Source organism: Chiloscyllium plagiosum, unplaced genomic scaffold (genome assembly GCF_037043375.1).
Source record: "Chiloscyllium plagiosum isolate Xiang-an unplaced genomic scaffold, Cpla_swu_hap1 HiC_scaffold_37, whole genome shotgun sequence".
Taxonomy (NCBI): domain Eukaryota; kingdom Metazoa; phylum Chordata; class Chondrichthyes; order Orectolobiformes; family Hemiscylliidae; genus Chiloscyllium; species Chiloscyllium plagiosum.
In genome coordinates this window covers 3,789,766-3,812,632 of record NW_028270175.1, presented here as the reverse complement: position 1 = coordinate 3,812,632, position 22,867 = coordinate 3,789,766, and the positions used below count along the sequence as shown (strand labels likewise).

General features: G+C 44.3%; 1 protein-coding gene across 4 annotated transcripts in view; it reads left to right on the top strand.

Moving 5' to 3' along the window:
• Positions 1-32: 32 nt before the first annotated feature.
• Positions 33-22,867, top strand: part of LOC122540459 (uncharacterized) — a 52,453-nt gene continuing 29,618 nt past the window's right edge. The window contains exons 1-7 of one of the 4 annotated variants that reach the window (XM_087980224.1): positions 33-150; positions 1,354-1,450; positions 3,832-4,009; positions 10,436-10,581; positions 15,300-15,479; positions 16,999-17,118; positions 22,061-22,147. In XM_087980224.1, coding sequence (XP_087836350.1) covers positions 1,361-1,450; positions 3,832-4,009; positions 10,436-10,581; positions 15,300-15,479; positions 16,999-17,118; positions 22,061-22,147 — 801 coding nt within the window. In that variant the 5' untranslated portion in view covers positions 33-150; positions 1,354-1,360. Of the gene's footprint in view, positions 1,239-1,353; positions 1,451-3,831; positions 4,010-10,435; positions 10,582-15,299; positions 15,480-16,998; positions 17,119-22,060; positions 22,148-22,867 lie in introns of all 4 variants that reach the window. The other 3 variants (XM_087980225.1, XM_087980223.1, XM_087980226.1) reach the window with 3 other exon arrangements.

The window sequence follows — 22,867 nt, the reverse complement described above, 5'->3', positions numbered from 1 at the left end:
CAGCATCTTGTCCGGAAGCATTTGCCCGAGAGAGTGAAACCGTTGGCAGTGAGATGCTGAACTGTTAGGGTGTGTGGCAGGTACCCTGTCCCAGGGACTGGTCTCAGAGACAGCGGCTGCTCCCAGAGCCCGGGCTGGACGTGCCAACAGGTTGGAAAAAATCTCAATCTGTATGAATTATTCTCGATTTCCATCAATCAGGCTACTATGGGATTACAGACAAAATACGTTTCCGCAGAGAGAAACCAACGGAGGAAATGAAGGAAACCAGGAAACAGAAGTTGCTGGAGAAACTCAGCAGGTTTTGCGGGCAGAGAAACAGAAGTAACTGTCTAGAGAAGGGGCACTGCACTCGAGACATTAGCTCCACTTTCTCCCCACAGGTACTGCCGGACCTGCTGAGCTTCTCCAGCGCTTTCTGTTTTTGGATCTGCTTGGCTTTGCTTTATTTTAAGGAAGATCTAAAATCCGAAATCTATGGCATCACTGAGGGTTAATTATAACTTGGTGTGATCCCGCAGATGGGCGAAATGGAATCGGTTTACGAGTGGTGTTTAAAATTCACATCCGCTCCAGATTCTGGGAACAATGGGCTGATCGGAAGTGTGTCCCGGCTATCTGTTACACTCTGCCTCTGGTCTGGAAAAGTGCAATGCAACAATCCTGCATTGCTGTAGGACCTACTCAGACTGGATTAATGGTCAGGAAATGTCAGTTCAAAATCATTGTTTTTAAAATGAAACCGTGGAATTAAAAGCCAGCATCAGCAATACTGACCATATCCCCAACTGGTCACAGCTGTCCTGACCATGCCTAGGGCTCATAACAGACAATCAATTCTTCAATATATAATTTCAGTTACATCACACTGCAAATTTTTGCTATAAATTCTGTGTTACGATCAAGCCCTCCACAATCACCTGATGAAGGAGCGTTGCTCCAAAAGCTAGTGTGCTTCCAATTAAACCTGTTGGACTATAACCTGGTGTTGTGTGATTTTTAACTTTATGAGCTGCTTGCCCAGAGGCACTCTCTGCTCGCCTTGCCAATGGAACGGGGAGTTCAAATAATGAGAAACGGACATCGAACTTTAATTGCCTCTCGCTTGAAGTTTTGAGGTCATACATGAGCAGACGAGAATTGATGATCAGCCTTTGGTTTTCATGTGTACCCATTAAAGACTCTCCTTGGAAAAGGGACATTTCATTCTGCCTAAACATCTTTTGTGAATCGTAAATGTATCATCTCTCCACATCACACGTGCCACAGAGCAAATACTTTCGGGGGGTTATCAGGTCAATGCTTTTTGCTGTTTGTTAACTAACGGTTTTGTGCATTTTTTTGTCATTAAAGGGACAGTATGGAGTCCAATTGTAATGACGATAGTGAGACCCCATTGCCAAACTTAACGCCACGGCATAAAGAGCTTGTACCCACACCATGTGGTCCAGTAAGTCTGACAATATTTGTGACGTTTGTAATCCTCAGTAGTGATGGTACTATGAACATGTTCAGTTGACGCAATGAGAAGCGGAGAGTATATTATCTCAGTCTCATTGAGGCTCCAGTAACTATTGCAGTTCTTGTTCTTTTTTTTTTAACCAGGAGACAGATATGGAGTAAGATAGGGAGGATTACAAACATATCTTCATACATAGGTTATACTCAGAGGAGGAATCTTAGTTCAAATTCAGTGGTTGCATTGATGGTCATTACCAATTTGTAAAATTTCTTTTGGATCTCCAACACCTTCCCATTATTTTTGATTCTGAATTCCTGTCACATTGAGTCCTAGAGTCAGACGTGACTGAAAGAGACCCTTTGGTCCAAACAGTCCATGCTGGTCATAATCAAATAGTCCCACCTGCCCGCATCTAGCCCATATTCCCCTAACCCTTTCCTATCCATGTACTTATCCAAATGTCTTTTAAATGTTGTAATTGTACCCAGAACCACCACTCCCTCAGGATGTTCATTCCACAAACCAACCACCCTCAGTGTAAAAAATTGCACCTCATATGTTTTTAAAATCTTTCACTCTCACCTTACAAATATGCCCCCTAGTCTTGAAATCCCCCATCCTAGGGAAAAGACAAGTACAATTAATTTTATCTGTACCCTCATAAGTTGTGTTAGTTTTGATAATTTCAAACATAAACAGATACCTTGAGGAAGATAATTTATTTTCTGCATCTTCTGTTTAGGATTACACCCTGGCCAGGACAGTAAATGTGACTGATGGGCCATTAGCTTATTCTTACACACACTATATCTGAGTGAATGAAGTGCTTCATTACTTGTTGATTCAGAAATGCAAGAAGAACGTTCTTCTTTATTCAATGTGATCAGGTGACTTTCTATCAAGTCTGCTGTAAAGTTTCATACACTGACTGCAAGTGAGTTGTAAACAGCCCAAAATATTTCACAGTAGCATTTTCTTCATGAATAAGGGTTCGGAAACAAAGCAGAAATTGCTAGAAAAGCTCAGCAGATCTGGCAGCATCTGTGAGGAGAAATTAGAGTTAACATCTCGGGTCCGGGTTCTGAGGAACGGTCAGGGGACCCGGAAAGTTAACCCAGATTTCTCCTCACAGATACTGCCAGACCTGCTGAGCTTTTACAGCAATTTCTGCTTTTGTTTCTGATTTACAGTGAATGCAGTTCTTTCAATTTATATGAAGTATTTGGAGACTGTTTTGTCTGAAAATATGTTACAGTGAGGGAGTGACATGGTGTAATGTCACTGGACTTATAATCCCAGGCTAATGTCCTGGGAAACATGGATTTGAATCCCACAAAACAAAAAAAATGAAAGAACTGTGGATGCTGGAAATCAGAAAATGAAACAGAAATTGCTGGAAAAATTCACCAGGTCTGGAATCATCTGTGGAGAGAAAGCAGAGTTAACATTTCAGGTCCATTGATCCTTCTTCACAACCAGACTTCAGAACTTCAAAGTCTGGGTCCAAGTGAAATCTGAATTAAAGCCTCATTAAATCAAGATACTGAAGGGGACTGACAGGATCCTGAGAATTGTTTACCTCACACTGGGGAATGTGAAACACAGGGGAGGGGGCACAGCCTCAGGATAAGCAGCTGATTATTTAGGACTGAGCTGAGGGGCGACTTCTCCACTCAGAAAGTTCTAGATGCTCCATCGTTGAGAGTATGTAAGGTTGGGATGGACAGGTTTTTCAATTCGCAGGTACACTTTTTAAAATAAACCCCCTACAATGTGGAAACAGGCCCTTTGGCCCAACAAGTCCACACCAACCCTCGGATGAGTAACCCCCCCCCCCCCCCCCCTCAGACCCATTCCCCTTCCCTGTTATCCCACATTTACGCCTGACTAATGTACCTAACCTACACATTCCTGAACACTATGGGCAATTCACCTGACCTGCACATCTTTAGATTGTGGGAGGAAACCAGAGCACCCAGAGGAAACCCATGCAGACATGAGGAGACTGTGCAAACTCCACACAGACAGTCACCTGAGGCTGGAATCGAACCCGGGTCCCTGGAGTTGTAAGGTAGCAATGCTAACCACTGAGCCACTATGGCACCAGTAGTGGACCAAAGAGTGAAGTTAACACCAAGATGAACCGTGGTCGTACCAAGTGGCAGAGCATGTTTGACCCGTTATCTTCTCCTGCTGATATTTCTTATGTGGAACCGTTGCTATATCTACAGTATCAAATTCTTCCTAATTGTAAAGACCTTCATTAAACTGTGAATTTCCAAACAAAGCATATAATGCCTGTTCAAAAATAACCTTCCAATATGCATGAAATAGAGAAAGAAAAGGACCTTTTCCCTCTCTCTTTACAGATGAAACAATGTTCGGAATTATCTTGTTTCGAGAAGGTATATGTTGCTGCAGCAATCCTTTCTCTCATTGCCATGTTGGTTGTGACTATCCAAAGTATTGTAATTCAGGTGAAAGATGGTAGTAAAGATCCAACCCAGGAAGATTTCACCATCTCATTGATACAGCTCATTGGAATAGGTAAGACCTATTCAGTTACTTGTCTGTGAATGTGTAAAGATGCATTGCCAACTTAAAGCAGCAGACCAGAAATTATAATAAAAGCAAAATCCTGAAATAAAAATAAAAGTACTGGAGAAACTCAGTGAGCTCTGGCAGCATCTGCGGGCGATAAACAGAGTTAACACAATAGACAGCTCTTCAGACTAATAATAATTGCGAGTCATATTAATGTACAAATATTTGTTGTTTGTGTATGAAATTCCACTGACTGCTTATTTTAAAGCAGTTCTTATTTAACAGGTTAAAATGGGTCTGAATGGCAACTTTACTGGCAGCGAACTCTCGCGTTTGTGCATTTTATTGAACCAATCATGCATGATGATTTTTGCTCAAGTATTTTGTGGTGAAGGTCAGTTAGCATTGGGCAGGTCAGTCAGCCAGCCTGTGGTGGAGGTCAGGCAGTATGCAGGAGAGGCAGTGGGAAGTGCACATTGCAGGTGGTGGCAAAGCTTATGGCTGCAATTGTGAACCTAATGAGCTTCTCCCGTTTCACAGCCAGTGTCTCAGTGCTGCAGGAAAGCTCAGACCATGATCATGACAACTGTGTATACTCAGGCTCAGTTGTTTTTGATCAGCGCTGACTCAATGCACCAAAGGGTGTTTTGCTGTGCTGTATATCTCTAATGACAAATTGTTGCCATTGTGGCTCTGGATCCCAGACTTCAAAGGGATGTGTGAGGCCACACAGCAGTTCAACAAACTCTTTTCCAACAAGTTTACAAGAATTTGGTGAGCATAAGAACTTGGAGCAGGAGGAGGCCGTTCAGCCCCTCAAGCCTGCTCCGCCATTTAATACTATCATGGCTGATCTCACTTCAGCCTTAACCCCATTTCCTGTTCACTCCCCATAATCCATTACTTGTTAAAAATCTGTCTCTCTCCTCTTGAAATTTATTCAATGTCCCAGCATCCACCACCCTCTGGGGGGAGGGAATTCTACAGAATCATGACCCTTTGAGAGAAGTAATTCCTTCTCATCTGTTTTAAATCTGCTGCCCCTTATCATAGTCCTATGACTTCTCATTCTAGATATGAGGAAACATCCGCTCTACATCTACTCTTTCAATCCCTTTATCATCTTAGAAACCTCAATTAGATCTTGTCTCATTCTTCTAAACTCCAGAGCATATAGACTTAAACTGCTCAATCTCTCCTCATAAGCCAAGCCTTTCATCTCTTGAATTAATCTTGTGAACCTTTCCTGAGCAGTAGTTTCATCCTTTCTCAGTGATGTGACCAAAATATGCAACACTCCAGATGCAAGCTCACCAATGCCTCATACAGTTGGAGAAACACTTTCCTGCTTTTATACTCTAGGCGATATGGTGACACAGTGGTTAGCACTGCTGCCTCACAGCGCCAGAGACCCCTGTTCAAATCCCACCTCAGGCCACTCTCTGTGTGGAGTTTGCACGTTCTCCCCGTGTCTGCGTGGGTTTCCTCCGGGTGCTTCGGTTTCCTCCCACAGTCCAAAGATGTGCAAGTCAGGTGAATTGGCCATGCTAAATTGCCCGTAGTGTTAGATGAAGGGGTAAATGTAGGGGAATGGGTCTGGGTGGGTTGCGCTTCAGCAGGTCGGTGTGGACTTGTTGGGCCAAAGGGCCTGTTTCCACACTGTAAGTAATCTAATCTAAATCTAAATGCCAAGATTCCATTCATCCTCCTGATTACCCGCCGTACATGCAGACTAGCTTTCTGTGACTCATGCACAAAACACTCAGATCTCTCGGCACTGAGGTATTTTGAAGTTTCTAATGACTCCATAAGCACTAACCTACTGTCTTGTCTCAATATTCACTCTCCCAGCACTGCCACTTGCCAGTAACATTCTGCTGGTGTCCCTTGTGAGATAGTGCAGTCCGAAGTTAGGCTCTCAAAGCCCAGGTCTCTTTGAAGGCATCCCGTAAGACTTTCTACTGGCTTCCCCTTGAATGTCAGTAGCAACCCTGCACCACTCAGCTAGCACTGTGTAGCAGCACCACAACAAGTAAAGGCAGGCACCACGGGAATACACAAGGGTGAACAGTTCACCATGGTTTGGAAAACTTGATATTTTATTGGATAAAGATGCTTTGTGAAATTCTTTTACTTATGTTTGTTATTACTGGGTGGCAGCCAGGAAGATGTGGTGATAATCCATTTGAGATGGACTTGATAATGGGGAATGGTGAGTCCAGTCTCTGACCCACCCATCTGGTTACTAGGGAAATGCAGAAAAGCACCCTCTGTCTCCTCCTTCTCCTGGCGTAAGGGCAGCACCTTCCTTATAGAGAGGCTGTGGATGATAAATAGATCACCATAGCTTTAGAGACCTGGCAAACTATTACAAAAACAGATAGTACTGGAGAAATTCAGCAGGTCTGGCCAGCTGCACTTTCTGTTTTTATGTTAGACCTCAGGCATCCGCAGTAAGCTGCTTTTATTTCAGTGGAATGTTGCTGGGTGAGGCTGATTGCTCACAATGGCTCTCACCAAGGGCCCCTCTCTCCTGAAATAAGAGGATAGCAGAATGAGACATATAGAGAGGGATAGCTTCTGCTCCCAACTGCCAGCCTCTGGGTATGGCTGACTGGCATGGAATAAATGTCGAGGGACTCTTATCAGGAGAACAGCCATTCACCAAAAGGATTGGTCTTGTGAAAAGTGCGTTTATAGGTGGATGTCTTGCTGATACTGTACCTCTCCCTTTTATCATGGGCATTTGTGGGGTCTTGCTGCTGCAGTGCCTGACACCCTGCACTGTTGGATTTTCCACTCTCCTAGTGAGATTGCACCTTCTCTTTCCCAGTGTTAGGAAATGTTGGCAATGTGGTCCAATTCAACCCAGGAGAGCAAGGAACTGGAAGACAGCATTGACACAGGGTCAGGTGACAGTAGAGGAACTGATCCTTGTAACCTCTTGGTCGCTATCACTTTCCTAGCTTCCCACAGAGTTGTAGGGTGCACCTGATCAGGTCCTAGGGATTTATCCACTTTTATGCATTTCAAGACATCCGCCACTTCCTCCGCTGTAAAATGGACATTTTTCAAGGTGTCATCATCTATTTCCCTACATTCTATATCTTCCATATCCTTTTCCACAATAAACACTGATGCAAAATACTTGATTAGTATCTCCCCCATCTCCTGTGGCTCCACACAAAGGCCGTCTTGCTGATCTTTGAGGGGCCCTATTCTCTCCCTCGTTACCCTTTTGTCCTTAATGTATTTGTAAAAATGCTTTGGATTCTCCATAATTCTATTTGCCAAAGCTATCTCATGTCCCCTTTTTGCCCTCCTAATTTCCCTCTTAAGTATACTCCTACTGCCTTTATACTCTTCTAAGGATTCACTTGTCTCTTGCTGAGATATTTGTATCATCGATAGTCACAGGTGAGGTGCTAGAACACTGGAGGTTGGCAAATGTAGTGCCACTGTTTAAGAAAGGTGGTAAGGACAAGCCAGGGAACTATAGACCAGTGAGCCTGACCTCGGTAGTGGGCAAGTTGTTGGAGGGAATCCTGAGAGACAGGATTTACATGTATTTGAAAGGCAAGGACTGATTAGGGATAGTCAACATGGCTTTGTGCGTGGGAAATCATGTCTTACAAACTTGATTGAGTTTTTTGAGAAAGTAACAAAGAGGATTGATGAGGGCAGAGCAGTAGATGTAATCTATATGGACTTCAGTAAGGCGTTTGACAAGGTTCCCCATGGGAGACTGGTTAGCAAGGTTAGATCTCATGGAATGCAGGGAGAACTAGCCATTTGGATACGGAACTGCCTCAACGGTAGAAGACAGAGGGTTGTCGTGGAGGGTTGTTTTTCAGACTGGAAGCCTGTGACCAGTGGAGTGCCACAAGGATCGGTGCTGAGTCCTCTACTTTTCGTCATTTATATAAATGATTTGGATGTGAGCAGAAGAGGTATAGTTAGTAAGTTTGCAGATGACACCAATATTGGAGGTGTAGTGGAGAGCGAAGAAGATTACCTCAGAGTACAACGGGATCTTGATCAGATGGGCCAATGGGCTGAGGATTGGCTGATGGAATTTTCTTTAGATAAATAAGAGGTGCAGCGTTTTGGGAAAGCAAACCTTAGCAGAACTTATACACTTTATGGTAAGGTCCTAGGGAATGCTGCTGAACAAAGAGACCTTGGAGTGCAGGTTCATAGCTCCTTGAAAGTAGTATCGCAGGTAGATATGATAGTGAAGAAGGCGTTTGGTATGCTTTCTTTTATTGGTCACAGTATTGAGTGCAGGAGTTGGGAGGTCATGTTGCAGTTGTACAGGACATTGGTTAGACCACTATTGGAATATTGCATGCAATTCTGGTCTCCTTCCTAATGGAAGGATATTGTGAAACTTGAAAGGGTTCAGAAAAGATTTACAAGGATGTTGACAGGATTGGAGGATTTGAGCTATAGGGAGATGTTGAATAGGTTCGGGCGGTTTTCCCTGGACTGTGACCAGTGGAGTGCCACAAGGATCGGTGCTGGGTCCTCTACTTTTCGTCATTTATATAAATGATTTGGATGTGAGCAGAAGAGGTATAGTTAGTAAGTTTGCAGATGACACCAATATCGGAGGTGTAGTGGAGAGCGAAGAAGATTACCTCAGAGTACAACGGGATCTTGATCAGATGGGCCAATGGGCTGAGGATTGGCTGATGGAATTTTATTTAGATAAATAAGAGGTGCAGCGTTTTGGGAAAGCAAACCTTAGCAGAACTTATACACTTTATGGTAAGGTCCTAGGGAATGCTGCTGAACAAAGAGACCTTGGAGTGCAGGTTCATAGCTCCTTGAAAGTAGTATCGCAGGTAGATATGATAGTGAAGAAGGCGTTTGGTATGCTTTCTTTTATTGGTCACAGTATTGAGTGCAGGAGTTGGGAGGTCATGTTGCAGTTGTACAGGACATTGGTTAGACCACTATTGGAATATTGCATGCAATTCTGGTCTCCTTCCTAATGGAAGGATGTTGTGAAACTTGAAAGGGTTCAGAAAAGATTTACAAGGATGTTGACAGGGTTGGAGGATTTGAGCTATAGGGAGATGTTGAATAGGTTAGGGCTGTTTTCCCTGGACTGTTGGAGGCTGAGGGGTGACCTTATAGAGATTTATAAAATCATGAGGGGCATGGATAGGGTAAATAGACAAGGTCTTTTCCCTGGGATCGGGGAGTCCAGAACTAGAGGGTATAAGTTTAGGTGAGAGGGGAAAGGTATAAAAGAGACCTACAGGGCAACATTTACACACAGAGGGTGATGCATTTGTGGAATGGGCTGCCAGAGGAAGTGGTGGAGGCTGGTACAACTGCAACATTTAAGAGGCATTTGGATGGATATTTGAATAGGAAGGGTTTGGAGGGATATGGGCCGGGTGTTGGCAGGTGGGACTAGATTGGGTTGTGATATCTGGTCATTGTGGACTGGTTGGACCGAAGGGTCTGTTTCCATGCTGTACATCTCTATGACTCTATGAATCTGTAACTGTGGCCTTCCTCTTCCCTCTTCACTGAGCTCCATGTCCTGGTCATGTCAGACCAAGAGGCCAAGTACTCCTTTTCCCAGACTGAAGAACCTCCCCTTGATGACTGATCTTCACATAACACAGCTGTAGGGCCCAGGATGCACTAAATGCTTCACTTAGGAAGATGGCCATACACCCTGATAAACATGCCAGACTTTCATAGAGCTATCTCCAGTGGAAACCAGTTTCATATTCCCAATGTCTCATTGTCTTTGTGAAGAAATGGAACTGTCTCACAGAGGTTGTGATCAGCTGCTGGTCGGTAGATAATCTGTGGGCAGGCAATGTTTACAGGGACAGAGTATTAATGCCGACAGACCATAGGGGCTCTTGTGCAAAGGTGGCAGTGTCCCTGCCTCTAAGCCCAGTTGGAGGACCCCCCCAGCTCCAGCAGTGTGTAATCTCTGAGTGGGTTGGTTAGGCAAAATAACTGCATCCCTGAGAGGAAAACTTGTTCAAAAGTGCAGACAGGGTTCTTGTGATGCAGTGGTAATGTCCCTACCTCTGTGCCAGGAGACTTGGGGGTTGAGTCCCACCTGCTGCAGGATGGTACATCCCTGATCAGATTGATTAAACTATCAATTCAGACAGTTCTTAGTTTTGTGCCTCATTTGAAAATGTTTACCCATGACTTGGTGTGTAAGGCCCCCCCATTGTGGGTGACATTGGGCCTTGAACCCCCGACTCTCTCACTCATAGATGAGCCACTGGTCATATTGGAGCAATAACACTTTGGGCTTCTGGCCAAGAAAACTGGGTCTTGGCCTGTTCGGCATTTACAAATACATAACAGTTGACTCATAATGTAAGCCTGTTTTTCCACTTACTAATTCATACTAACGCTGTCCCTTCTCTGGTTGTCTCTCCCAAGTGTTCTGCTTTTACTATGTGCTGCATGGGATTTTCCAGGAAAATCGCCAGGAGCTAATTGCATTTGTCCTCTCCATTTTATTCGTTGTGATCCGATCTGTGGTGAACTTTGCTTCAGCGACACCAATGGAAAGAGCGGAACTGCAGGTGGGGGTCAGGAGCATGTTCTGTATATTGTGTACGTGTACTGGGTCCCTGTCTCCTCCTCACAGAGGTTTACAAAATTATGAGGGGCATGGATAGGGTAAATAGACAAAGTCTGTTCCCTGGAGTCAGGGAGTCCAGAACTAGAGGGCATAGGTTTAGAGTGAGAGGGGAAAGATATAAAAGAGACCTAAGGGGCAACCTTTTCACACAGAGGGTGGTACATGTATGGAATGAGTTGCCAGAGGATGTGGTGGAGGCTGGTACAATTGCAACACTTAAGAGGCATTTGGGTGGGTATACGAATAGGAAGGGTTTGGAGGGATATGGGCCGGGTGCTGGCAGGTGGGACTAGATTGGGTTGGGATATCTGGTCGGCATGAACGGGTTGGACCGAAGGGTCTGTTTCCATGCTGTACATCTCTATGACTCTATAATTGACGCCAAGATCAGATTAGCCATGGGCCACTCTGTAATGGAGCAGGCTTGAGGGGCTGAATGGACTACTCCTGGTTATATTTCTAATGATTTTCCATTTTGTTCAGGCCACTGACTTGGGGATCTACCTAATGAAGCTGAACACAGTGACTAGTAAACAGTTGGATTGTTGTCTATATTGGATGCTCATTGTTATTGGCTGTAGTCATTGTAAGCGAAAGAGAATAGAGTTTAGGACTCATTACAGGCACCTCCCATCTGTACAGATTCCAGTTTCAAATGAGAGGCTGACCAGACCTGTCTGGATTCGTCAGTATCAGGTTTGCAAATCTGACGTTTCTCCTTTTCCAATAATTCAATACCAGGATATAGACGACATCTTAGAGACCACAGTCTACATGAGGCAAGCTTTCTGCTATTGCTCAAACACAACAGACTGCCGAATCTCTCAGAACCACCCCCTCAGTCACAGCTTGCAACACTGATACTCCTTTCTCAAGAAAGTTGCTCATTTTTGACTGTTGTATTGTTTGACCATTATTTTGGGTGCTGATGCTCATTCTGGGAATTAATCGAAAGGCTGGCTAATTTCTTAAGCTGACCCTCTGCAATAAACCTTTGTAAAGGAAAATCTCCTCCTAAATGATTTATTACATTAGCAATATTTTTAAAAAACATATGAAGTTGTTTGGGGCTAGAAGCTTCTGTGTTGTTTATAAAGATGTAGCAAACAGTGACAGTGATACTGAAAGACTGTGAAAGCACAAAGCCAGTAAAGCAGAGTGAGCAAACAGGTAGCAGGTGGAGTTTATTGCAAATAAGTGTGAGATGATGCATTTTGCAGTAGCAGACTGCAGTTGCTAGGTTAGATTGGAGAAGCTGGGGTTATTCACCTGGAATTGAGGGAGATTTTGTCAAGGCAGGCAAGATTTCTATGTGTTTAGATAAGGGAAATGACAGAAAGCTATTCTCTTTAGCTGATGGTGTAAGGACTGGGGAAACATAGATTTATTTGGTCAACCGATGCAGGTGGGATATGGGGAAGAACATTTTATGCAGCGAATGGTAATGAGCTGGAATTCATTGTCTTGCACGGACACTGGAGAGAAATAAAGTTCCTGGCTGGAAGGGAGAACGGGACCAATTGGATTTCTTGACAAAGAACCAGCATGGATCTGATGGGCTGTATGGCCCCCTTCAGTGCTCTATGAATTAGAGAGGCAAGAATGGGGAGAAGGAGAAGTAGGTGGGGGAGGGTGTGGCAGTTGGGTGGGTGTGGGGAGGGTGGGGATATTGGTGGGTATGGGTGTGTGAGGGTGTTGGTGAGTGGGGGAGGGGGGTATTGGCGGGTGTGGGGTATGTAGGGGTGCTGGGTGGATATGGGGAGTGTGCGATGTTGGGTGGGTGTAGGGAGGGTGGGGTGTTGGGCAGGTGTGGGGAGGGTGGGGTGTTGGTGTGAGGAAGGTGGGGCTCTGCTGGGTTGGTGTGAGGAGGGTGGGGGTGTTCGTGTGGGGAGGTGGGAATGTTGGGTGGGTGTGGGGAGGGTGGGGTGTTGATGTGAGGAAGGTGGGGCTGTGCTGGGTTGGTGTGGGAGGGTGGGGGTGTTGGGTGGGTGTGGGGAGCATGGGGCTGTTGGTGTGGGGAGGATGGGGTGTTGGTGTGGAGAGGGTGGGGTGTTGGGAGAATGTGGGGAGGGTGGGGGTGTTGGTGTGGGGAGGGTGGAGAGCATGGTGTGGGGAGGGTGAGGGTGTTAGTGTGGGGAGGGTGGAGTGTTGGGCGGGTGTGGGGGGGAGGGTGTTAGTGTGGGGAGGTGGGAATGTTGGTGTGGGGAGGATGGGGGTGTTGGGTGGGTGTGGGAAGAATGGGGGTGTGGGGAGGGTGGGGGTATTAGTGTGGGGAGGTGGGAATATTGGTGTGGGGAGGTTGGGAGTAGGGTGTGATGCTGTCTTATCCTCGGCTGTTTTCTGTGCTGACGATGCTGGGATATACTCGATGGTGACATGTACCAGCTTGAGCTCAGTTGTAGAGTGCAGCGTGTTTTCAGGGATTAGCCCCTCCTCCCCCCTCCCACCTGTGGTCCACTGCAGAAATGTACCTATTACTCCCACATCCCCAGCTGGGCTGGAACCACCCCTGACTCTAGGATTGGGCTCAGTCTCAGTGTCAGGGTAGGTCTTTATGGCCAGCCACATGTTCAGTTTTTTATCACCAGAATCTGGCCTCACTTCCTTCTCCTGACTCTTCTCTCTTCCTCTGTCTTTGCCTTCCACTCTGTTTTTGCATCACTGATTCCTTCATCGTGTCAGCAACTCTTTACACTTTTCCAGTTTCATTTCCTGATTCTTCATGTTCTTGTGTTTGTGTGGAAGTGATTGTGTTGATGATGTTGTTATGGGAAGGTAAACACATACTCACTCTGATGCTGGAGTCACAATGGCAGTTCATTGCCTCATTACCCGGTAGAAAGCTATGTAACTGGAGGGTGTGGCAACCCTTCTTAGAATGAATATATAAAGTCCCACAGGGTAATTCAGGGAAACTGGGAGATTCCAAAAGCATGGACTCACTCTGTATCCTGACAAACACCTCTCCCTCACCCACCACGACCAAAATATCAAGACAACATTCTCAATTAGTTCCCATTCTGCAGGTGTTTAATAAGCAAGCTCAGCTTATCAGCTTGACAGTATGAAACAGGAAATACAGATGATTTTTGCTTTCTAACAGGAAACCTGTTTCTGTCTCTGTCCATGTGTATCATATGATACATTGCTACTAGGCAAGAACACAATATTTTTTCTTTCTTCAACACTTTATTTTCTAAAGCACTAAACTATGTTTTCCCTGGAGCGTCGGAGGCTGAGGGGTGACCTTATAGAGGTTTATAAAACCACGAGGGGCATGGATAGGGTGAATAGACAAGGTCTTTTCCCTGGGGTGGGGGAGTCCAGAACTAGAGGGCATAGTTTTAGGCTGAGAGGGGAAAGAAATAAAAGGGACCTAAAGGGGCAACTTTTTCATGCAGAGGGTGGTGCGTGTACGGAATGAGCTGCCAGAGGATGTGGTGGAGGCTGGTACAATGACAACATTTAAAAGGCATCTGGATGGGTATACGAACAGGAAGGGTTTGGAGGGATATGGGCCGGGTGCTGGCAGGTGGGATTAGATTGGGTTGGGATATCTGGTTGGCATGGACAAGTTGGACCAAAGGGTCTGTTTCTGTGCCGTATATCTCTATGACTCCACTTAATTTAAGATATTTTAAAACCTTATTTAAATGTTTGTAAACGACTTTTCAGACAGCCCAAACCACTCAGAGAACTCAAAAATAAAACTAAACCGATTCCCTTTTCTAACCCACACAATATGGAAATACAGTTCAAATGTAGAGCAATACATGGTTTTGTCCAGATTAGATCCCATGTTTCCAAATGGCAATAAATTACCGAAAGACTTTATCACGTCAGGGCCAGCACCTGAAAGCAGGACGGTCGTGGTGTAGCAGTGAAAATCAGGAATGGTGTAGCAGTGAAAATCAGGAATGCTCAAGAGTCTGGAATCAGCCGAGCTCAGATACTTTGGGGTTTATGAAGCTGGAGGAGGTTGCAGAGAAAGGCCCTGCATGGATTTGAAATCAAGAGTCAAGTTTTGATTCTATGGACAAGTTTATGAAGGTTGGAACATGGGAAGCTAACCAAGAGTGTACTGGAATAGTCAAACTGTATAATTGGTCCTAAAATGTCATAATGTCCAGCCCTTTTCCACCAGAGATATTAGCTGAGAAGGTGGATTGGATTCCTGCTCTGTTCCAACAGTGTCTAGAAGGTTTGGTTGTGTTGTTCAGATTCAGTGATGCTGCTGGATGATAAGCTGAGATTCAGTCAGTCTGTTAGCTCCAGAGGGACATGTTGTTGAAAGTTTCTTCTCATGACCCATGTACCTTCAGTTGCCGCTCTCCCCCACATTTTCACAATTAGCTGCCTGACATTTCCATCCTTATGGAAAGTAGATGGATTCCTTGTAGCTGACTGAATTTATCCCATCTCTAATATATTTCTAACTTGCAAATGAAGAACGAGTTTTTATGACACTCCTTTTGTGGATTTGTTTCCCCCTGGGTTTCCTGCTGAGAGTCCAGGACAATTCTGGAGGTTGTTAGCTGTTAGTCAGTAAAGGACTGGAAAACTTGCCAAACTGTAGCAATAACATTCCAAATGGCCCGTTTGATTGAGAAACAGTCACTGTACACAATTAGCTTCACTCATTTTGAACATTTCTTTCAGATACGATTCGGTTTCATTTTGACATTTGGGGTGTTCCTGATGCTGATCAGTATCATCTACCTGATTAAGAGTCCCAACATGATGGCTTTCAGAGTGAGTGGAGCCTTTGAAACATCCCAGTCACAGTACCTTATGGTGTTTCTCTGCTTCTCTATGGTGACATTTGATCTTCAAACGCAGGTAACTGAAAAAAGTTAACGGTATTTACACAAGTTGGAGCAGAGAATGTTTCTGCATTTCTCTTTGTATTTTATAAGCCCACTTTTATGTGTTACAAAACTAATGTCAATGTCAATGATCTGTCAGGTCTGTGGATGTGATTCTTACTCAGTCACTGGCTCACTCTGTCTCTGTCTCTATCTCTCCCCAACTCTGCTGACCCCTCCACTGTCTCCATGTTGTCAGGCTGCTTCTCCCACAGACGGTGTTGCATCAGGCGTAAGTGAATAAAATAACATAAAATGTAAACCAGGAGCAGATTAAGCTAATCTGTCATCTAAACCTGCTCCAGCAATTGAAATGGTTGTGGCTGATCTTGACTATGCTCTACTTTTGTGTTTACCCTGGCTGGAACAGGAGCGACTCAGTTAGTCCCATTTTCCTGTCTTTTCCAATGGCCTTCCCCTATTTATCTTGCGATAATTATCCAAATCTCTTTGGAAAGACACAGTTGAATCTGCCTCCCACACACACACACTTTTTCAGCAGTGTATTCCAGATTGGAACCACTCCGAGCGGTACAGGGAGTTCTCTGCAGGTCACCATTAGTTTTTTTCCAATTCTCTTAAGTTAGTGTCCTCTAGTTCTTGATGCTTCCACCAATGGGAATAGCTTCTCTCTGTCTATTCTAACCAGATGCCTCATGATTGCTTTAACACCTTGATCTCAGCCTTCCTTTCCTGAAGAGGGGGAGTCCCCACATTCACTGTTTCATCCATGTAGCTGAAGTCCCCCATCCCTGTAACTATTCCTGGAATTAGATTAGATTACCTACAGTGTGGAAACAGGCCCTTCGGCCCAACAAGTCCACACCGCCCCGCCGAAGCGCAACCCACCCATACCCCTACATTTACCCCTTACCTAACACTACGGGCAATTTAGCATGGCCAATTCACCTGACCAGCACATCTTTGGACTGTGGGAGGAAACCGGAGCACCCGGAGGAAACCCACGCAGACACGGGGAGAATGTGCAAACTCCACACAGTCAGTCCCCTGAGGCGGGATTTGAACCCAGGTCTCTGGTGCTGTGAGGCAGCAGTGCTAACCACTGTGCCACCGTGCCGCCCTAATGTTTATTACTCCCTCGCCAAGGCCTTCACATTCTTGCTAAAGTATGTCACCAGAATTAGATTGAATACTCCAGCTGAGCTGAATCAGTGCCTTTCCAAGGTTCTCCCAGAACTACCACCCTTGCTTTTGTACACTCTGCTTCTGTTTATAAAGGTTGGGATCCAATAAGCCTCATTAACTGCTTTCTTAACCTCCTGTGCACCATTCTGTGTTGGCAAATCCTGGTGAGGTGCACACAAGGAAGGAAGATGATTGGGTCCCTTGAGGGTGACTTTATGTGACATTCCGACCATTCCCAGCATAGTAAAGGAAAATAACTTTTGCAGAGGCTGTTTGCGGTCATATAGTCCATTATTTCAAAGTGAATCAGTAAAATCTACCGAATAAATGTTGCTTTTCCTCCACAGCTGTGTCTCTGTGTACTTGTCTTGACCTCAGGAGCAAGTCATATTTCACTTGAGCATTCGGTCATCCTGGGCGTGGGCATCTGCTGGGCTGTTTTAAAAGCAGTCATTGGCCTCATAGCTGTAAGTATGGTTTTTGCCCTGTACTGCTCGGAGTGGTTCCAATCTGGAATACACTGCTTGACAAAGTGTGTGTGTATTGGGAGGCAGATTCAACTGTGTCTTTCCAAAGAGATTTGGATAATTATCGAAGAATGAACAATTACAGACTTGATCTTTGGCCACAGCCTCTCCCTTTAGGGATGCACAATTCTTGCTTAAATCCAGATAACACAGTGAAGTTTGTAAGAGTCAAAAACATAGCAGGTCAGGCAACATCCAAGGAGCAGGAGGTTCGATGTTTCAGGCATAAGCCCTTCATTACAAAGGGCTTCCTGATGAAGGACTTATGCCTGAAATGTCGACTCCCCTGCTCCTTGGATGCTGCCTGATTCACTGTGCTTTTCCAGCAGCACAGTTTTTGACTGATCTCCAGCATCTGAGGTCCTCACTTTCTCCTAGTCGCAGGTTGTAAGACCCAAGGCTTAGGAACTGTCTATGTGTATGCAGGTAAACTGCTAAAACCCAGTGTGGGTACTATCGTTGGGAAACTTCCACCCACTTGGTCAGCTCAGAACCATCTTGCAAGAATCCATCTCTTCAATGGATTTTCAGTCTGGCTCACTCCAGATTAATTCAGCCTCTTTCTACAGATTGGCGTCAAGCTCCAGGGAAAGGAACCCCAGTCCCAGTAGGCTAAATGAATTTTCAATCTTCTTCCCTCCCAGTAAACCCAAACTTCTTCCATTTCAATAACAAATCAGTAAGTGGAGGTGGTGGCTAGTTGAAATGAACTAAGAAATGCTGGAAATGGGTGGGACATATGGAGAGAACAGAAAGAACAATACTTTCTTTCTTAAGAAGACTGACAAGTTTACAGTCTGCCAAACATATTAATAGTTCGAAAGAACTTTACCATCAACAGAATTTGGGTTCCCATACTGCCCATGATCGGTATGTTTTGTAATGATGAAAGGAGTGCAGCACTCCAGGTGCCAGCAGCAAGCTTTTGAGAGTTTAAAGATAAAGGAAGTTACTTGTTCTCACACAGTTATTCCAAATGTACTTTTTAAAATTAATCTGTGGGACGTGGGCATCACTGGCTGGGCCCAGCATTTATTGCCCGTCCCTAGTTGCCCCTTGAGAAGGTGGGGATGAGCTGCCTTCTTGAACTGCTGCAATCCACCAGCTGCAGATTGACCCACAATGCCCTTAGGGAGGGAATTCCCAGGATTTTGACCCAGTGACAGTGAAGTGAAATTCCTTAAGATGTGATGTGTGATTCTATCAGGACATGTGATTTTCATGACTATCCCACCATGTAATTTTTCCAGGTTTAAAGTTCTTTTCCAAATAGGGAGTGGTGTTTATGTTGATTCAACCACTGTGTCACATCATTAACACCTTTGAGGATCCCCCAGTCTAGTCTGGATGGAGAAAGCCATCTTAAAACAATGGAAGTTTGATAAATGTCTATTCACTTCTAACTCTTGGAAATGGAGTTTCATTCTCCTATTCAGAATGAACAGCAAGTCAGGCAGTCTGTAAATTAAGTTCACAAACAAAAACAGAAGTTGCTGGAAAAGCTCAGCAGGTCTGGCAGCACCTGTGGAGAGAAATCAGAGCTAACATTTTGGGTCAACCCTTCCTCAGAACTGTAAATTGAAATGTCCCATCCATAAACAAAGTGTTGTGTGAATTCCCTGGATATCTGTGAATGCCTGTATTTAATTAGCTATTCACTTGACACGTGGGACTCTGCAGCTCAGATGCCGAAGCTAACATCCAGTCATTTTAACAGCTTGTTTGCATCCAGTTCTTAAACATATTAGGGTGGCACAGTGGTTAGCACTGCTGCCTCACAGCATTACATTACTTGGAGGACTTAAGTTTCAAAGGATTTTTAAAAACCTTATTTCTTTCACATTTTCTGAAAATACCTGAGCTATTTTATTTAAAAATGACACAAGAATTAGTGGCATTATGGATAGTGAGGAAGGAGATTTAAGCAATCCTTAGATAAGCTCATGGATGATTTTGGGATAGTGTAGGGGGACGAGCTGAGAATAGTCCACAGGTCGGCACAACATTGAGGGCTGAAGGGCCTGTTCTGCGCTGTATTGTTCTATGTTCTATGTTCCATAAGGGACCTGGGTTCAATTCCAGCCTCGGGCAGCCGTCTGTGTGGAGTTTGTATATTCTCCCCATGTCCGTGTGGGTTTCCTCCCACAATCCAAAGATGTGCAGGTTGGGTGAATTGGCCATGCTAAATTGCCCATAGTGTTGGGTGCATTGGTTAGGGATAAATGTAGGGGGATGGGTTACTCTTGGGAGCGTTGGTGTGGACTTGTTGGGCCGAATGACCTGTTTCCACACTGTACGGAATCTAATGTTACTAGAGACAGGGTAAAGCCTCATAAAGATCAAGGAGGTGATCTTTATGTTGAACCCCAGGAGATGGGAGAGATACTAAATAACCATTTTGAATCATTTTCTACTGTGAGAAAGAAATGGAGAGAAATAAACTTTGATGTTTTAAAAACAGTTCACATTACAGAAGAGGACGTTCGGGAGGTTTTGGAGAATACAAAGATGGATAAATCTCCAGGACCTGTCTAATGTATCCCAGAATGTTGTGGGAAATAAGGGAGGAAATTGCGAGACCCCTTGCAGAAATATTTGCATCGTCTATAATTATGGGCGAGGTGCTTGGTGACTGGCTAATGTTGTACCTTTGATTAAGAAAGGGTGTAAGGAGAAACCTGGGAACTATAGACCTGTGAGTCTGACTTCGGTTGTGGGTAAATTATTGAGGGTGATTTTAATGATAAGATTTGTAGACATTTAGAGAGACAAAAATTGATTAAGGATAGTCAGCATGGTGTTGGGCGAGGAAAATCGTGTCTCACAAACTTGATTGAATTTTTTGAGAAAGTTACCAGCAAGATTGATGAGAGCCGAGCAGCAGACATGGTTTATTTGGATTTTAGTAAGGTGGTGGACGGGTTGTTTTTCAGACTGAAGGCCTGTGACCTGTGGTGTTCCATAGGGATTGGTGCTGGGTCCTCTTTTGTTTGAAATTTATATCAATGATTCGGATGAGAATATGGAAGGCATGCTCAGTATGTTTGTTGACGACACCAAAATTGGCAGCATTCTAGACAATGAAGAAGGTTTTCTAAGATTACAAAGGAAATCCCTTTTTGAAATACCTGGACACAGATTTATCTGCCACACTAACAAGGGCTTTTATATAGCCGTAACAATTGTGTTTCATGAGTCCAATATCCAGGGAGGAGGAACTGTGAATGTACGAGTGTTTTGTTTGGCTGGGCTGAGTTATTACTATTTATTTGTTTGTTGTTAAGTATTTATTTAGTTAGTTAAATAGCGAGTTTAGGTTTTTTTTAAATTTTATACTTCTCTATATATGTTTATACATTCGTATAGGAGGGTGAGTTGGGGAATTTTTGTTATTATTTGGGTTTAGTTTTGTACTATTTCTGTACTGTTTTGAATTGCATTGTTTTGCATTTGTTGTAATATTTAAAAATCTATTTTTTCTTAATAAAAATATATTATAAAAAACACATTTGAGTAAGTACATGAATAGGAAACGTTTGGAGGGACATGGGCCTGGAGTGGGCAAGTCAGGGTAGTTTAGTTGGAGATAACGTTCAGTGAGTACTGGTTGGATGGAAGGGTCAGTTTCCGTGCTGTGTGACTGTATGACTCTGACTTTATATTGAAGTTCAAAACATGACTAATTGCAAACTGTATAATCTATTTTTCCTGTGATTCGATGATGATCGGAGGGAGTTAACAGAAACAAATTGTCTTTGGTTAAACTAAAAAAGTGGGGTGTCAAGAAATGGACCCAGTTCCAGTTTAACTCTGCTGAAAATGAAATGTAAGACTTGAGCTGGAACACAGTTAGTAGGAGCATTTGTCACCCTCGAGTGGACGCAGTTCAGATGTAACATGGTCAGTTTCAGAATGACCATGTATTTGTATCCGCTGTGACAGCAGGTCTGAAGATCTGAAATACCTCTTACTTCATCAGTGCAACATTTCCAATTGGTGCAACAGCTCAAAGTGGGATCTTTTCATTAACAGCGAGGTGTAAATCCAGGGAGTAGAGACATGAAATATTTACTTGAAAGGTTTAGAGGAGAACTAAGGAGTTATTTCACCAGAGAGTGGTTAGGGTCTGAAAGAATCACAGAATCCCTACAGCGTGGAAACAGGCCATTCAGCCCATCAAGTTCACACCAACCCCCCCAAAGAACATCCCACCTAGATCCAGCACCCAACTCTATCCCTGCAATGCTGCATTTCCCATGGTGAACACACCTAGCCTGTACATTCCTGCACACTATGGATAGTTTAGCATGGCCAATCTACCCTAACCTGCACACCTTTGGATTGTAGAAGGAAACCGGAGCACCCGGAGGAAACTCATGTAGAACAGGGAGAACATACAAACTCCACACAGACAGTCACCTGAGGCTGGAATCAAACCCAGGTCCCTGGCACTGTGAGGCTAACCACTGAGCCCCTGTGCCATCCTCAAAGATTGGAAGAGGCAGAAACCCTCATTGAATTAAAAAACATTGAAATGGTTGGGAGATACCATAAACTGGAGGATGATAGACCAGGGACGAAGGTATGATTCAGTTGGATTGCTCTTTGTAACCAGTAAATACAAAATAGGCTGAATGGTCTCCTATGTCATTATTTTCTTCCACTTTCATTGGAATTCAGTATTTAACAGGGAAATGAATTGGAGACAGGAGCTAGGGAAAGCAGGATGACAATGTCATCACCCAACAGGAATTATTAATGAGTGGGAGTGGTCGGTTATTGTTCCTTATTGACCACTGAGGCTTTTGCTCTGTCTGACAGCATCATAGTCCTTTGCTGATGTGTCCCTTACTGACTGATTGAAACATATTCCTTTCTACAGATTCTAAAGGAAATTAAGTGTCTAGTCTGGATCTTTATGATACAAAATCTACCTGAACTGGCCTACCTGGGTTATTTACTGTACCTGGTGAGTAGCTCAGTAGAAGCTTTTCCGATTTGGTATTTGCAAAGGATTCAATTCTGGCTGTTGACTATTGGGAGGGTGTCACTGAATTTCAAGAGGACAGCTCCAGATGGTGGGTTCGCGAAGGACGGTGATACAGTTCTCTTTTCAGAGTTCTTATAAAGCAGGGGACCATGTGGAAAGCAACTCAGGAACATCACTGTTTGTGGTGTTTGTGGACAAGACAGAGCAGCTGCTGTTAAATCATTTTTGGATTGGCTTCTCCCTAACAGCATCAATCATTAGGGGCAGTGGGAAATGTGTTGCAGGGAATGTGACACTGGGGACATTATCATCCCTGGCAGCCATCGCTTCCATTATTTTGTATTTGGCCTGGTCACTTTTCTCATTTTTGGCCTCAGTTTTGAATCCTGTGTGTCCTAACAGCACTCAATCAGCTGCTGTCTGAGTGAAATACTCCACTGAGTCACAGTCTAGGTGGAGGGGGTTAGCTTTAGGGGTTTGTGTAATATAGTGGTTGTCACTTTCGCCTCACACAGGAAAGCTCCCTGCTCCGAAACTGAGCTGAAACATCATTACCTGGGCCCGCCATGCTGCTTGCACTTGCTGATGGACTGCACTCACAGCTCTGGTGCAAAGCCTTCAACTCTCTGAGAGATGGGGCCCTCCTTCTGGAGCAGTGATAGTATCCCTATCACTGAATCAGGAGGCCCAGGTTCAAGT